General features: G+C 41.6%; 1 protein-coding gene across 5 annotated transcripts; it reads left to right on the forward strand.

Moving 5' to 3' along the window:
* Window positions 1–14753, forward strand: mat2b (methionine adenosyltransferase 2 non-catalytic beta subunit methionine). 5 transcript variants are annotated; one of them, XM_033610523.2, is made up of 8 exons: window positions 1–198; window positions 5315–5515; window positions 6034–6148; window positions 9912–10064; window positions 10176–10369; window positions 12136–12249; window positions 14211–14424; window positions 14538–14753. In XM_033610523.2, the coding sequence occupies exons 1-7, from the start codon at window positions 16–18 to the stop codon at window positions 14385–14387; spliced, it is 1137 nt and encodes a 378-aa protein (XP_033466414.2). In that variant the 5' UTR covers window positions 1–15; the 3' UTR covers window positions 14388–14424; window positions 14538–14753. The 5 variants fall into 5 exon arrangements, with proteins under 5 accessions (XP_033466414.2, XP_033466405.2, XP_033466442.1 ...); XM_078172762.1 differs by lacking the exon at window positions 1–198 and adding an exon at window positions 441–634; XM_033610514.2 differs by having other exon boundaries at window positions 14211–14753.
* The last annotated feature ends 1137 nt before the right edge of the window (window positions 14754–15890 follow it).

Consider the following 15890-nt stretch of genomic DNA (forward strand, 5'->3'; position numbering starts at 1 on the left):
TTTCATCTGCTCACCATGAAGAAGGAGAAGAAGAAGAAGAAGAAGAAGAAGAAGAAGAAGAAGAAGAAAGGAGGAATAGGAGGAAGAGGAGTGGCAGACTATTTAAACTGCTTTGCTGCTTCAGGAGGAGTGCCGCTGCCCTGTGCTGGTCAGCCGTTTCTGGATCAGATGCCTGGATGTGAGTTCGGAATTTCGGAGGTAAAATCGTAGTTGATGATTTTCAGTTAAACCTCAGGTGTTGTGATTGAAATGTGTCCGCGTGAAATCAGTCAGAGCCAAACAAACGGGACCGGTTAATGTGACAGACGGGACCGGTTCATGTGACAGACGGGACCGTCCACTGAAACGCGGTCGGTTTTATTTCCCATCATTCTGTGTGTTCTCAGCTAGCCTGCATGCTAACCAGCTAGCATTACCGCGACAGCTGCTTTATGGTAAACAGCTGATCGGTGTGGAGGCGGAAGCGGAAGAGACAGAGAACAAACTGCGCATCAGAACACCAGAGCGGGTCCGAGTGATCTGTATCGATCAATAATAAATATCAGAAACACCTGCTCAGACAGGAGGAGAGATGAGCCGCGCAGGCGCTGAACTGAGGATTATCTTCAGCCCGGGGCGCGTGCAGCTGGTTCAGGTAAATTGCTAACAATGCTAACGGCTAATATCAAGTGTTCACTGTGGACAGAGACACGGACTCGATTGATTAATTGATTGATTCCTGCATTCATTAATATTCTGTTTTTTTTCTAAATTAAAGTTTCAGCACGTGTCAATTAAAGATAGAAATACTTTAACTGATCATCTGAAAACTGATCTGTGTGTAGTGTTGATTGTAGTATTGTATTGCTTGTAGTATTTATTGTGGTATTGTAATACTGATATGAGTACTGCGGTATTTAATATTGTAGTATTGATAGAATTGTAGTATTTAAATTAGTATTGTAGTACTGACATTAGTAATGTAAGACTGTTATTAGTGTTGTGGTATTGATATTAGTATTATAAATTTGAATTGTGAAATTATGACAACTTAAAACTGAATGTTTTTATAAATACAATACTTGTCCACTACACAACTGTAGCCTAATCTAATGGCACAGTTTGCAGCCTGGCTGAGAGAACTTTATTTTCCTTGATTTTTTGAAAAAGAGCTCTAAGGCTCTGTCGAATGGAAACTCGGTCAGAGGTGGTCCATTGATGCTGAGTAGCATGCATGCAGCCAGATGGTCCCCCTGCAGCCTGTTCCTTTAGGTCTGTCTTCACCTACACATAAAAACAATTAAAATCGTGCTGAATACTGTTGATCTTGAATGTGCTCTTACACTGAGCAGGTTGTCTGGAGAGGGGGCGTGGTAAACAGTTAGCAGGTGTCGCAAATTAATAAATGACTGCTTGCCCCTGTTCGAGCTGTGTGTGCGCATGCCGGTCAAACGAAACCGATGGCTTCGTGTGATTATTCCTCCGCCAGTTAAAACATTTTATTCGGTGTTCCAGCCCTTTTTATGATGGCAGCTCCAACAGGTTATGGGCCCAGGAAGGAGTTTGGAAGTTGATGAAACTGTTTATGTTTCGACGGAGATGAGAATAATTATGAGTTGTGGGAAATTAAGTTTCTGGCACATCTGCGCCTGCTTAATTTGAAGAGCACCATACTCAACAAGCCGCCCGGTGAGGACGCCACGATGATGATGGCACCGGTGCAGCAGACGATGCTGATAAAAATGAAGAGGTGTATGCAGAACTGATTGTTTAAAACAAAGCTAAGGAGCTATGAGAACACGGAAAAGTTCAATGCCGTTTGCTCAGATGATGACAGCGTGATGAAAGTGAGACAGCGGCAAAGTTAACATTCGGGTCGTTTTCCCAGGCTTGAACAAAAAATGCATCAAACTTAACCTTGCTTAGGTAGGCTACCTTTCTCTCACCCTTTTCTCTTCCTCTACTTCGCACTGTCGTCTCTTTGCCTCCACTCCATTCTTGAGCACGCCGCAGTACAGCCAGACAGGCAGGTGATGACTCCAGTGTTTGTTTTTCAAAATAAAGTTAATAACAGCGCAGTGTCACATAACATTTTATGATATTTACATTATCATTTCAAACTCTAATTATGGTAAGTATATGTGCGCAAATATAGGCTATCCCCCTATCTATCTATCTATCTATCTATATATATATATATATATATATATATATATATATATATATATATATATATATATATATATATATATATATGTATGTGTGTGTGTGTGTGTGTATATATATATATATATATATATATATATATATATATATATATATATATATATATATATGTGTGTATGTATATATATATATATATATATATATATATATATATATATATATATATATATACACACACACACACACACACACACAGTACAGGCCAAAAGTTTGGACACACCTTCTCATTCAATGCGTTTTCTTTATTTTCATGACTATTTACATTGTAGATTCTCACTGAAGGCATCAAAACTATGAATGAACACATGTGGAGTTATGTACTTAACAAAAAAAGGTGAAATAACTGAAAACATGTTTGATATTCTAGTTTCTTCAAAATAGCCACCCTTTGCTCTGATTACTGCTTTGCACACTCTTGGCATTCTCTCCATGAGCTTCAAGAGGTAGTCACCTGAAATGGTTTCCACTTCACAGGTGTGCCTTATCAGGGTTAATTAGTGGAATTTCTTGCTTTATCAATGGGGTTGGGACCATCAGTTGTGTTGTGCAGAAGTCAGGTTAATACACAGCCGACAGCCCTATTGGACAACTGTTAAAATTCATATTATGGCAAGAACCAATCAGCTAACTAAAGAAAAACCAGTGGCCATCATTACTTTAAGAAATGAAGGTCAGTCAGTCCGGAAAATTGCAAAAACTTTAAATGTGTCCCCAAGTGGAGCCGCAAAAACCATCAAGCGCTACAACGAAACTGGCACACATGAGGACCGACCCAGGAAAGGAAGACCAAGAGTCACCTCTGCTTCTGAGGATAAGTTCATCCGAGTCACCAGCCTCAGAAATGGCAAGTTAACAGCAGCTCAGATCAGAGACCAGATGAATGCCACACAGAGTTCTAGCAGCAGACCCATCTCTAGAACAACTGTTAAGAGGAGACTGCGCCAATCAGGCCTTCATGGTCAAATAGCTGCTAGGAAACCACTGCTAAGGAGAGGCAACAAGCAGAAGAGATTTGTTTGGGCCAAGAAACACAAGGAATGGACATTAGACCAGTAGAAATCTGTGCTTTGGTCTGATGAGTCCAAATTTGAGATCTTTGGTTCCAAGCGCCGTGTCTTTGTGAGACGCAGAAAAGGTGAACGGATGGATTCCACATGCCTGGTTCCCACTGTGAAGCATGGAGGAGGAGGTGTGATGGTGTGGGGGTGTTTTGCTGGTGACACTGTTGGGGATTTATTCAAAATTGAAGGCACACTGAACCAGCATGGCTACCACAGCATCCTGCAGCGACATGCCATCCCATCCGGTTTGCGTTTAGTTGGACGATCATTTATTTTTCAACAGGACAGTGACCCCAAACACACCTCCAGGCTGTGTAAGGGCTATTTGACCAAGAAGGAGAGTGATGGAGTGCTGCGGCAGATGACCTGGCCTCCACAGTCACCGGACCTGAACCCAATCGAGATGGTTTGGGGTGAGCTGGACCGCAGAGTGAAGGCAAAGGGGCCAACAAGTGCTAAACACCTCTGGGAACTCCTTCAAGACTGTTGGAAAACCATTTCAGGTGACTACCTCTTGAAGCTCATGGAGAGAATGCCAAGAGTGTGCAAAGCAGTAATCAGAGCAAAGGGTGGCTATTTTGAAGAAACTAGAATATAAAACATGTTTTCAGTTATTTCACCTTTTTTTGTTAAGTACATAACTCCACATGTGTTCATTCATAGTTTTGATGCCTTCAGTGAGAATCTACAATGTAAATAGTCATGAAAATAAAGAAAATGCATTGAATGAGAAGGTGTGTCCAAACTTTTGGCCTGTACTGTATGTATGGGCTTCTCGGTTATTTATTTCAGCATTAGGGCATTTTCACACCATAAATCTCTAACTTTCTATTGTCATACATGGGTGGGCACAACATGGAGTTTATCTTTTTTTAACTTTCACTTCTTAACCACAATTTAGTTTATTCCTGTGGAGACAACTGAGAAACAATGTTTTTAGTGACATCAAGATGTGTACTTTTTTTTTCTTCTTTAAAAACGGGACTAAAAGTCCTGACTGCTCAGCTGTGTTAGATTTGTCCCTAGTTCTATTTCAGTTTTTGCTATCAAAATATATCACATTATATAGCCCATCGATCTTCTTCCTGTAGCGATCGTGAGAACGATTGTGGCAGTTAATGACACAGCAAGTCTGCACCATTTTCAAACGATAGTAACTTTTAAAATGCTGAAACAACAACAACAGAACACAAGCGTAGTGTCACGAAATGTAAACAACTTTCCAGTTGCCCACAAAACCCACAATGCATCGTGGTCTTTCCACCTCCGCTACACCACCCTTTTGAACTCTATTGTTTTGACATCTGGAAAAAAATATTCTGAAGGCGTGGCAGATTTTATTTTGCCGTAGCGGTGCCCCACAATCAATTACATGTAGAGGAAACCATGTAATGTAGTACTGTTATTAGTAATGTTGTATTGATATTAACATTATAATACTGATATTAGTATTGTAGTACTGAATGTAGTTCTGATAATAGTATTGTAGTACTGAATGTAGTTCTGATAATAGTATTGTAGTGCGGAATGTAGTTCTGATAATAGTATTGTAGTTCTGATAATAGTATTGTAGTACTGAATGTAGTTCTGATAATAGTATTGTAGTGCTGAATGTAGTTCTGATAATAGTATTGTAGTACTGAATGTAGTTCTGATAATAGTATTGTAGTACTGAATGTAGTTCTGATAATAGTATTGTAGTGCTGAATGTAGTTCTGATAATAGTATTGTAGTACTGAATGTAGTTCTGATAATAGTATTGTAGTACTGAATGTAGTTCTGATAATAGTATTGTAGTGCTGAATGTAGTTCTGATAATAGTATTGTAGTACTGAATGTAGTTCTGATAATAGTATTGTAGTGCTGAATGTAGTTCTGATAATAGTATTGTAGTGCGGAATGTAGTACTGATAATAGTATTGTAGTACTGAATGTAGTTCTGATAATAGTATTGTGGTGCTGAATGTAGTTCTGATAATAGTATTGTAGTGCTGATAATAGTATTGTAGTGCTGAATGTGGTACTGATAATAATACTTTGTATTCCAGGAGGAGGAGGAACCTATGGTGACGGCTCCGAGGGTCCTGGTTACCGGGGCAACAGGTCTCCTGGGTCGGGCTGTGTGCAGAGAGTTTCAGAACAACGGCTGGTTGGTTATTGGGACCGGATACAGAAGAGCCAGGCCCCTCCTCCTCCGCTGTGACCTCACAGATGAGGATGCCGTCAGAGGACTACTGCACGAGTACAAGGTACCAAACACACTACTACACACTGTACTGCACACTGCACTACTGCACACTGCACTACTACACACTGTACTAGTACACACTTCACTACTGCACACTGCACTACTGCACACTGCACTACTACACACTGTACTAGTACACACTGCACTACTGCACACTGTACTAGTACACACTGCACTAGTACACACTGCACTACACACTGTACTACACACTGCACTAGTACACACTGTACTAGTGCACACTGCACACTGCACTACACACTGCACTACTACACACTGCACTACTACACACTGTGCTACTACATACTGTACTACTACACACTGCACTACTATACACTGTACTACTGCACACTGTACTACTGCACACTGCACTACTGCACACTGCACTACTACACACTGTACTACTACACACTGCACTACAACACACTGTACTACTACACACTGTACTACACACTGTAGTATTAAACATTACTATAGACTGTACTAGACACTGTCCTCTGATGATGTCTGTTTCTGTCTCAGCCTGATGTGGTCGTCCACTGTGCAGCTGAGAGACGTCCAGATGTTGTGGAGAGACACACTGACGCCGCTGTGAATCTCAATGTGCACGCAACCAGCACGCTCGCCAAGGAGGCAGGTGGGTGATCACATGATCAAACTCAGTCAATCACCATGGCAACTGACTCTGTGAACCTAACCTGCTCGCTGGCAGGTTTTCTATAAGAAACCCTGAGTTCACCCTGTCTCCTCCCTACTGCTGAGCCTGAAGCAGCTGGCAGACACACATGGGTTGTTCGTATGTAGGAAGAATTAATTCACAATGCTTTACGCTGGGAGAGGATCTTCAGACCCCGTCTAGATGTGCTGTCTTTCCCCAATAAATATCTGTTTGAACCATACCGTTTTTCATTAGACTCAATCATTTACCGGCCACACATATCAAATCTGACAAGTCTGCTTGTTCGTTTGGGCCAGGGGCTGCTACAGCAGACGTGCGCTTTCATCAGAGCAAATGTTTTTTTGTGAACGGTAGCTTTTTATATGATATTGGTGATGTTTTGTGGCCTCTGCCTTCTTTCTGTTGGCTGAGTAGAACTCAAATGTTACTCACACAAGTTGAAACAGTATTTTTGGGGGGTTTAAATTACTAGTGACCTACAGTACATAATGACATAGCCACTGAATGACAGGTTATTGAAGCTACTTTGTTTAATAAATCAAATATGAGTCAAACTAAAGGAAGGTACAGTCATAGCCAAGTCAAATATGCCTTTCCTGTTTGAATGATGTTTTTATATTTCATTTTAAGCTGCTTCCAAGTGTGTTTTTCCCCTGTGAGATTGAACCTACATGAAAATCAGATTTTATTCCAAACCACTTTTTCACCTGTAAGCTACAATTTTAATTAAGCGTGGTTAAATGTAAATTGATGAACTAGTGCATTCAAACGTACGCATTGACTCTGGCAGCAGTTTTCTCCCATGCTGCCTCTCTCTCCTTGGCAGCTTCAGTGCTGTTACTTTGTTTATGAAATATATGCTCATATTCGTTGTAGGCATTCATGAGCACCTCCAATTCCACAGGTGTAAAATAAGTTGATTGCTTTTTCTCTCCGGTTGCCATGGTGACTCGAGGTATCAGGGCTCCATTGATGATGGCTTTTTATTGTGGTTGTGCACGTGCTTAACTCAAGGTGTACCTACTCAGAGTTGACTGAATGAATTCAAATCAGCTGTTCTGGAACCGGATACTCAGAGTTTCCCAGCTCAGGGTAAGTCAAGTCAGAGTTCAGGATTAGACTCAGAGTTTGTTGAACCTCCTACCTGGAATAATCCTCTGGGCCCTTTTTCAGAAAGCAGGCTCAACAAACTCTGAGCCTGATCTCCGGGTTGACTGAGCCTGAGCTGAGAAACAGAACAGCTGATCAGAATCAGTTCAATTAACTCCGAGTATGTTCAGCCTGAGAGAGGCACGTTACCTAACCCTAACCCAGACATCATCAGTAGAGTGCAGATAACATGATTCTCAGAGACAGGAAGCAGAACTTGTTTGATCCCAACTGAATCTGAGATCTTAATGACGTGAATGAAGACATGAAAACAAATCTCTTGCGTCAGCTGTAGCTGAACAGCGTAAGGTGTGATGGGAATAGACTGCACAGTTAATAGGTAATGTGAGGTGATGTGATGTCATGTGATGAGGTCATGTGTCTAACATACAGAAACATGTTTATATCTTAACAGTGTTCATATACTGACTGACTTCATAAGATAAGATAAGATACACCTTTTATTGATCCCACAATTGAGAAATTCCAGTGTTACAGCAGTCAAGGAGAAAAGAGTCAGATTAAAGATTTCAGCATTTAAAAACTTAAAAAACTAGGCATGCAGAAAAAAGTACAAAAAATACAAGAAACGGCAATAAATAATAATAATAATAATAATAATAATAATGATAATAATGATAATAATAATAATGATGATGATGATGATGATGATGAGCAAGGGATAAAAAGTGAGCAATGGATTATAGTGAACATATTTAGTACAAAGTGAATATTGAATGTGCAAATAAACAACAACATGGGGGACAGCAATGCTGATATAATAAAGTGTCCATAAAGTGTCCATAGTGTCCATGGTGCAGTCTACTGTGAGCAGCGCTGGTTATGTAGCCTGACAGCAGCAGGCAGGAAGGACCTGCGATAGCGTTCCTTCACACACTTTGGGTGAATCAGTCTATTGCTGAAGGAGCTCTCCAGAGCTTTTATCTCCTCCTGCAGAGGATGGGAGTCATTAGTCCTCAGGGATGACAGCTTGGCTGTCATCCTCCTTTCTCCCACCACCTGCACAGAGTCCAGAGAGCATCCCAGGACAGAGCTGGCCTTCTTGATCAGCTTGTCCAGTCTCTTCCTATCTGCAGCCGAGACACTGCTGCCCCAGCAGACCACTCCGTAAAAGATGGCTGATGCCACCACAGTGTCAAAGAAGGTCTTCAGGAGTGCCCCCTGCACTCCAAAAGACCTGAGTCGCCTCAGCCAGGTAGAGTCTGCTTTGGCCTTTCCTGTACAGTGCTGTTATGTGATTCATTCTGTCAATATTAGGCTGAGGTTCATTTAACTTATTCTAATTTAATTAAATTTAGACTTTCACTGTGACGACTTTTATGGGCACTGCAGCACTTTATAACTTCATATATCATATACACTATGCCAGTGACTCATGGACATGCATTGTTTTGTCTATTCACTATCCATAGCCTCTCGATCAACTATTTTGCACTGTATCATATTGCACTGTACGTATTGGTTTCTCGTTGTGAATTATTGTCCATCTGTTTATTATTTGTTTTACATATTATGACTTATATGTCCCTGATTTTGTTTGCAATTTGTTGTTTTATATGTTATGACTTCTGTGTTCCTGTTTTTGTGTTTTTAATGGCCTGAGGTCTTTTTAACATCATGCCGGAGAACTACAGTTGAAAATTAGCCTTTGGCTAACACCGGCACATTTACAGCAATGTTCATTAATGTGCACTGTCCTCTAAATAAAAAAAAAAAAAAAACTGCTGTGAAATGACTTCACGTAATCTCCTTTATTCTCACATGGAGCTATTATGGGATGTTGAGTCCCATCAATTAGCCAGTCTTTGAATATATGAAAAGTATTCATGAATCACTGCATCGTGTATCCACGTAGATTATTTTCTCATTAACACTGACAAACCTGCAGTTCTTTTTTTAAAGATTATTTATTGGGCTTTTGTTCCCTGCTTTATGTCCAGGGAAAACCACAACAAGGGTCCAAAGTCTTTTCAGAGCCAGAGACACTTTTATTACGGGCTGACAAACCGCTGTCTCTCTGATGTGTTCAGTGTCTCTGATGTTATAAAGAAAAGAATCAAAGGACAATGCATAAAATGTGCTGTGATGATAATGTAAATCCAGGATGTGTAATATGTGATATATGTGGGTGGAACAGATTGTTAGATAAATGATAGAGTGTGAGGTCAAACAGTATCTTTCATATAGACACTCCTCCAGGGAGACATCCAAACAGGCTCTAATCACCTTCTCCTTACACAACAGCCTCTGAATACACTGGGCCTCAACCTCCACCACTTCATTCACTAAAGGACACGCCATGTTTCTACTTCCTGCTACACGCTCAGCCTCAGGCTGACATGAAGCAAACCTGTGACTCAGCAGGTTAGCTTCACGGAGTATGTTGCCATAGTAACTGACTCAGGGTTACACTGAACTGGCTTTGTGAAATAGAAAACTCAGAGTTTCATCTCAGGCTGAACAAACTCAGAGTTTGACTGATCCTGCTCTCTGAAATGGGGCCCTGGTTGTCCTCACTCTGTCATGTCATCACTCTGTGTTTATCGTGCAGCTGCGTGTGGAGCGTTCTTCCTCTACATCAGCACTGACTACGTGTTCGATGGGAGGAATCCTCCATATGGAGAAGACGACTGTCCGAATCCCCTGAACGTCTACGGACGCAGTAAACTGGAGGGAGAGAGGGAGACACTGAGACACTGTCCAGGTACCTGTCTGTCTCTCACCTGTCTGTCTGTCTGTCTGTCTGTCGTCTGTCTTTTTGTCTCTCACCTGTCTGTCTGTCTGTCTCTCACCTGTCTGTCTGTCTGTCTCTCAGGTGCCGTGGTGTTGCGGGTGCCCGTCCTGTTCGGGGAGGTGGAGTCAGTGACGGAGAGCGTGGTGACATCACTGTGGGTCAAAGTTCAGGAGGCGTCAGAGAGCTGCACCCTGGATCACTGTCTGCAGAGGTTTCCTACTGACGCCAGGGATGTCGCCGCCGTCTGCAGGAAACTGTCCGAGAGAGCCAGACAGGTACGCTACGGTTTGTCTGACAGAGAGACAGACAGGTATGCTACGGTTTGTCTGACAGAGAGACGGACAGGCATGCCACTGTCTGTTTGACAGAGAGACAGACAGGTATGCTCAGGGCTTAAAGTACTCTGGCGTCGTGTTGGATTTCTGGCTTGACGGACATTTCTAGGATTTTTTTTTTGTGGCAACAACTTGGCATAAGTTGTCATTTAACGAATCATGTTTTGATTTTCAGTGAAGCACATGGGTAGTTCCACAAATAGTATAGTGTTATCAAACTCAGCTAGCCAATAAGAGCTGGGTGGGGAGGGTCTAAAAACAGCATGCACATGCACGCACACGCGCGCACACACACACACACACACACACACACACACACACACACGCACACGCACACGCACACACACGCACACACAGCGTTTCAACACACACTACTTCCAAGTACATGTTGTTTAGGTGTCCATTACAGCCTGATATCCAAATAAGTGTGGGTGAATGTGCAAAAGAAATGGACAATTGAACTGTGTTTGAATGATTAGCTTGTGTTAGCTTGACTGCCAGCTATTGGACACTGAGAGAAAATGGCATGCTGTGTGCGTTTTGTGCAACAGGTGGATGATGTAGTCTATGGGTAGAGTAGAGAGAGAGAGAGAGAGAGAGGTAAGTAGCGTTGAAGTAGAGTAGAGCAGGGCAGAGAGATGGAAGCAAAATATATTAAACCCGGTGTTAATACAGCAGAACTGGAGAGAGGGGTGAAAAATAAATGGAGGTGGGCATGGCTCGAGGAGGAGGGCGCTGCGGGCAAACCATTAAAAACATGGTGCAAGAAACTGAACGAGCCAGGTGCGGCGTTTTGCTTTGCTTGTTCCAAGAAGTTGATGTATGGAAGCAGTGGCAAAAAGGTTTTCCGTCGTCACAAAACTGACCCAAATCACATCGCTGCAATCCGAGCTTTAAAAAACATAACACCATGCTACCAGGGACAACTGCTACGGCTGCAACGGCGCCCTCGATGACAGACCGTACATGTGAGCAGAAAATTTGGGTGAGCTCCACAGCCTCTGCTGAAGCACCCAGAGCACCCTTGAAAAGGAGTGCCTTTGATAACTTGCAGGACTTTGTTTACAAGCCAAAAGAATGAGAGAAAAAGTGAAAATCACCTGTTCTTGTATTTTGGTTTCTTTTCTAAAACATAATTTAAGCATTTCAAATAAGAGCAAGTTTTCTCTTTGCACTTTAAATTTTCACGTGCACTTTAAATTGTTTTCACTATAGTTGTTACATGAAGTAAACTCTGCTCCCAACCACCTGCAGTTAAAACACACAAGCAGTTCTATTTTTTACAGTCAAACAAAAATGATTAAATTGGACTGACATGAATTTGTGTAGTTTACCTGTTTTTTTTTTTTTTTTTTTGTTTTTTTTTAAACCTAAAAAACCCCTAAAAATCAATATCCCATTGTAAGACAACTGGGTGCAATACAGCAAAGAATCAGCAAAACTGAGGTAAGTCAATGGGTTATATGCACAGCAGCCATCTTTGACAAAATTATAGACGGACCTCTTCCGAGGACGATTGACAAAGATTGCCGCTGTGAAAAAGACGCATGCACAGACACGCACACACACACGCACACACCGCGACAGATCGGTACGTCACTTTTGTCTTATCAGTTATCAGTAGTTATCACTTATGAATTATTATTAGTCATCAGTGTTTTCCTCTACCTGTCTCACCACTTGTTTTCTATCTGTCTGTCTTCCAGGACCCGTCCATCAGAGGAATCTTTCATTTCTCTGCTAAAGAGAAGATGACCAAATATGAGATGGCTGTCGCCATCGCTCAGGCCTTTAACCTGCCGTCCAACCACCTCATACCTGTAAATATATATTTATGAATATATATATATATATATATATATATATATATATATATATATATATATATATATATATATATATATACAGTACAGGCCAAAAGTTTGGACACACCTTCTCATTCAATGCGTTTTCTTTATTTTCATGACTATTTACATTGTAGATTCTCACTGAAGGCATCAGAACTATGAATGAACACATGTGGAGTTATGTACTTAACAAAAAAAGGTGAAATAACTGAAAACATGTTTGATATTCTAGTTTCTTCAAAATAGCCACCCTTTGCTCTGATTACTGCTTTGCACACTCTTGGCATTCTCTCCATGAGCTTCAAGAGGTAGTCACCTGAAATGGTTTCCACTTCACAGGTGTGCCTTATCAGGGTTAATTAGTGGAATTTCTTGCTTTATCAATGGGGTTGGGACCATCAGTTGTGTTGTGCAGAAGTCAGGTTAATACACAGCCGACAGCCCTATTGGACAACTGTTAAAATTCATATTATGGCAAGAACCAATCAGCTAACTAAAGAAAAACCAGTGGCCATCATTACTTTAAGAAATGAAGGTCAGTCAGTCCGGAAAATTGCAAAAACTTTAAATGTGTCCCCAAGTGGAGTCGCAAAAACCATCAAGCGCTACAACGAAACTGGCACACATGAGGACCGACCCAGGAAAGGAAGACCAAGAGTCACCTCTGCTTCTGAGGATAAGTTCATCCGAGTCACCAGCCTCAGAAATGGCAAGTTAACAGCAGCTCAGATCAGAGACCAGATGAATGCCACACAGAGTTCTAGCAGCAGACCCATCTCTAGAACAAGTGTTAAGAGGAGACTGCGCCAATCAGGCCTTCATGGTCAAATAGCTGCTAGGAAACCACTGCTAAGGAGAGGCAACAAGCAGAAGAGATTTGTTTGGGCCAAGAAACACAAGGAATGGACATTAGACCAGTGGAAATCTGTGCTTTGGTCTGATGAGTCCAAATTTGAGATCTTTGGTTCCAAGCGCCGTGTCTTTGTGAGACGCAGAAAAGGTGAACGGATGGATTCCACATGCCTGGTTCCCACTGTGAAGCATGGAGGAGGAGGTGTGATGGTGTGGGGGTGTTTTGCTGGTGACACTGTTGGGGATTTATTCAAAATTGAAGGCACACTGAACCAGCATGGCTACCACAGCATCCTGCAGCGACATGCCATCCCATCCGGTTTGCGTTTAGTTGGACGATCATTTATTTTTCAACAGGACAGTGACCCCAAACACACCTCCAGGCTGTGTAAGGGCTTTTTGACCAAGAAGGAGAGTGATGGAGTGCTGCGGCAGATGACCTGGCCTCCACAGTCACCGGACCTGAACCCAATCGAGATGGTTTGGGGTGAGCTGGACCGCAGAGTGAAGGCAAAGGGGCCAACAAGTGCTAAACACCTCTGGGAACTCCTTCAAGACTGTTGGAAAACCATTTCAGGTGACTACCTCTTGAAGCTCATGGAGAGAATGCCAAGAGTGTGCAAAGCAGTAATCAGAGCAAAGGGTGGCTATTTTGAAGAAACTAGAATATAAACCATGTTTTCAGTTATTTCACCTTTTTTTGTTAAGTACATAACTCCACATGTGTTCATTCATAGTTCTGATGCCTTCAGTGAGAATCTACAATGTAAATAGTCATGAAAATAAAGAAAACGCATTGAATGAGAAGGTGTGTCCAGACTTTTGGCCTGTACTGTATATATGTATATGTGTGTGTGTGTGTGTGTGTGTGTGTGTATGTATGTATGTATGTATATATATATATATATATATATATATATGTATATATATATATATATATATATATATATATATATATATATATATATATATATATATATAAAAAATATAAAACATAGTAATATACTTGTGAATATATGTCTACCTCTCTCACTCTCTGTCTGTCTGTCTATCTGTCTGTTTCCCTTTCTGTTTGTCTGCAGTTGACAGAGCAGCCGGCAGCAGCTTCGACCCTTCGTCCAATCAACAGTCAGCTGAACTGTTCTCGTCTTCAGCTGCTGAATTTGAGTGTTGAGCCACGACCATTTGCTGCCGCCATCACTGACTGTCTGTGGCCGTTCACACCTGACAAACGCTGGAGACAGACGGTGTTCCACTGAGACATGCCCACAGGTGGATAGAGAGGTGGACAGACAGGTGGATTGAGGTCCCTATTCCCTGAGTCCTGTCTGTAGGCTCCAGTCATTAAACTAAAGGTTCCGGTTTCTGTGATGTCATCATTGTTTTTTCTTTTTCATTTGTCATTACAGGAAATTAAAGATGTACGGTGTCCTACAGAGGACAAACCTCAGCTGCTGGTCTCAGGAGGTCATTCATTGAAAGATCAGATAATTAAACACGTGTGTCATAATTGTACTGTAATTCTACTGTAGTCCTATTGTAGTCTTATTGTAGTCCTGCTGTAGTCCTACTGTGTTTGATGTAAATGACTCGGCTGTAAAACATTAAACATCTCAAGAGTCAAATCTGAGCTCCGAATTTTTGTTTAAGGTTTTATCACTACTATGACTGTCCTGTCATCAATCGGTGTTCTCCATGTCTGTCCTCCATGTCTGTCTTCCATGATTGTCCCCTATGTCTGTCATCCATGTATGTCTTCTATGATTGTCCCCCATGACTGTCCTCCATGTCTGTCTTCCATGACTGTCCTCCATTTCTGTAGTGTGTAGTAATGGTAACAATATTAATTATTAGTCAAAGTCAACATATATATATATAAAGAAAACCATCAAATAAAACAAAGAAAACTATTACATCAAATTGATTTGAAATGTTATTTTTTATTTTTGGGATGTCATTTTGCAATCAAAAACCAGATGAACTCAGGTGCAGCCCAGGTTGTATTGACAGGATGTCGTGATGAAGTAGACCAGAATATGGCAAATGATCCAGTATGTAATGAACCTTGTATACAATAGAAAGAAAGAGATGAAATTGAGCATTTGTGTCTTTAACTGTTATTGACAATTGCATATTAGATGTACCGTAATGTATAATAATCTGGAACCGGGCTGTGAAAGAGAAAGAGAATTGTAAATTGTGTGTAAAGAGGCTTTTATTAAGTTTGTGTGGTTGTCTGCTGTTGAGTTTTGTGGTCCAGGTTTCCTCTGCTCTCCTCCTTTGACCAGAAGTCCAGTTGGGGTTGTGTGGGGGATAAAAAGTGGTCATAAATTTAATTGATTGCACCAATGGGAAAAAACCTTGTCAGCAGTTTATGGGGTTAGGGGGTTGGGGTGAAGAAAGTTGGACTGGGGGGCACAGTCCATCATCCCTCCTCAGAGTCCCATCCCATAATCAAGGGTGTGGTTAAGATCAGGGGTCACATCCAGGTTGTGGTCAATTAGAGTCAAATTGGGTTGAAAGTAAGCGTTAGGATAAGCCGTTTTGGCTTTCCTGCACTGGTGCACGTCATTGTATGTGGAGCAGCTTGTAGCCTCAGAGCTGGATCATCACTTGTGCTTCCCCAGCAGATGTGCTGCTGCAGGCCTGCATTGTCACTGGTTGACCTTTGACGTGTAAACGGATGTAAGTGAGGGACGCAGGGGTCCACCGGCCCGTTGCCGACTGCTCCAGAAAGCTACTGAAAATCCCGGTCACATATG

Source organism: Epinephelus lanceolatus, chromosome 11, assembly GCF_041903045.1.
Source record: "Epinephelus lanceolatus isolate andai-2023 chromosome 11, ASM4190304v1, whole genome shotgun sequence".
Lineage (NCBI taxonomy): Eukaryota > Metazoa > Chordata > Actinopteri > Perciformes > Serranidae > Epinephelus > Epinephelus lanceolatus.

Bases quoted from the DNA above. Each gene is read 5' to 3' on its own strand.
- mat2b (XM_033610514.2), top strand. From the start codon at position 16: ATGAAGAAGGAGAAGAAGAAGAAGAAGAAGAAGAAGAAGAAGAAGAAG. The intron at 6,149-9,911 runs GTGGGTGATCAC...TTTATCGTGCAG, and splicing joins CACGCTCGCCAAGGAGGCAG to CTGCGTGTGGAGCGTTCTTC. The intron at 10,370-12,135 runs GTACGCTACGGT...TCTGTCTTCCAG, and splicing joins TGTCCGAGAGAGCCAGACAG to GACCCGTCCATCAGAGGAAT.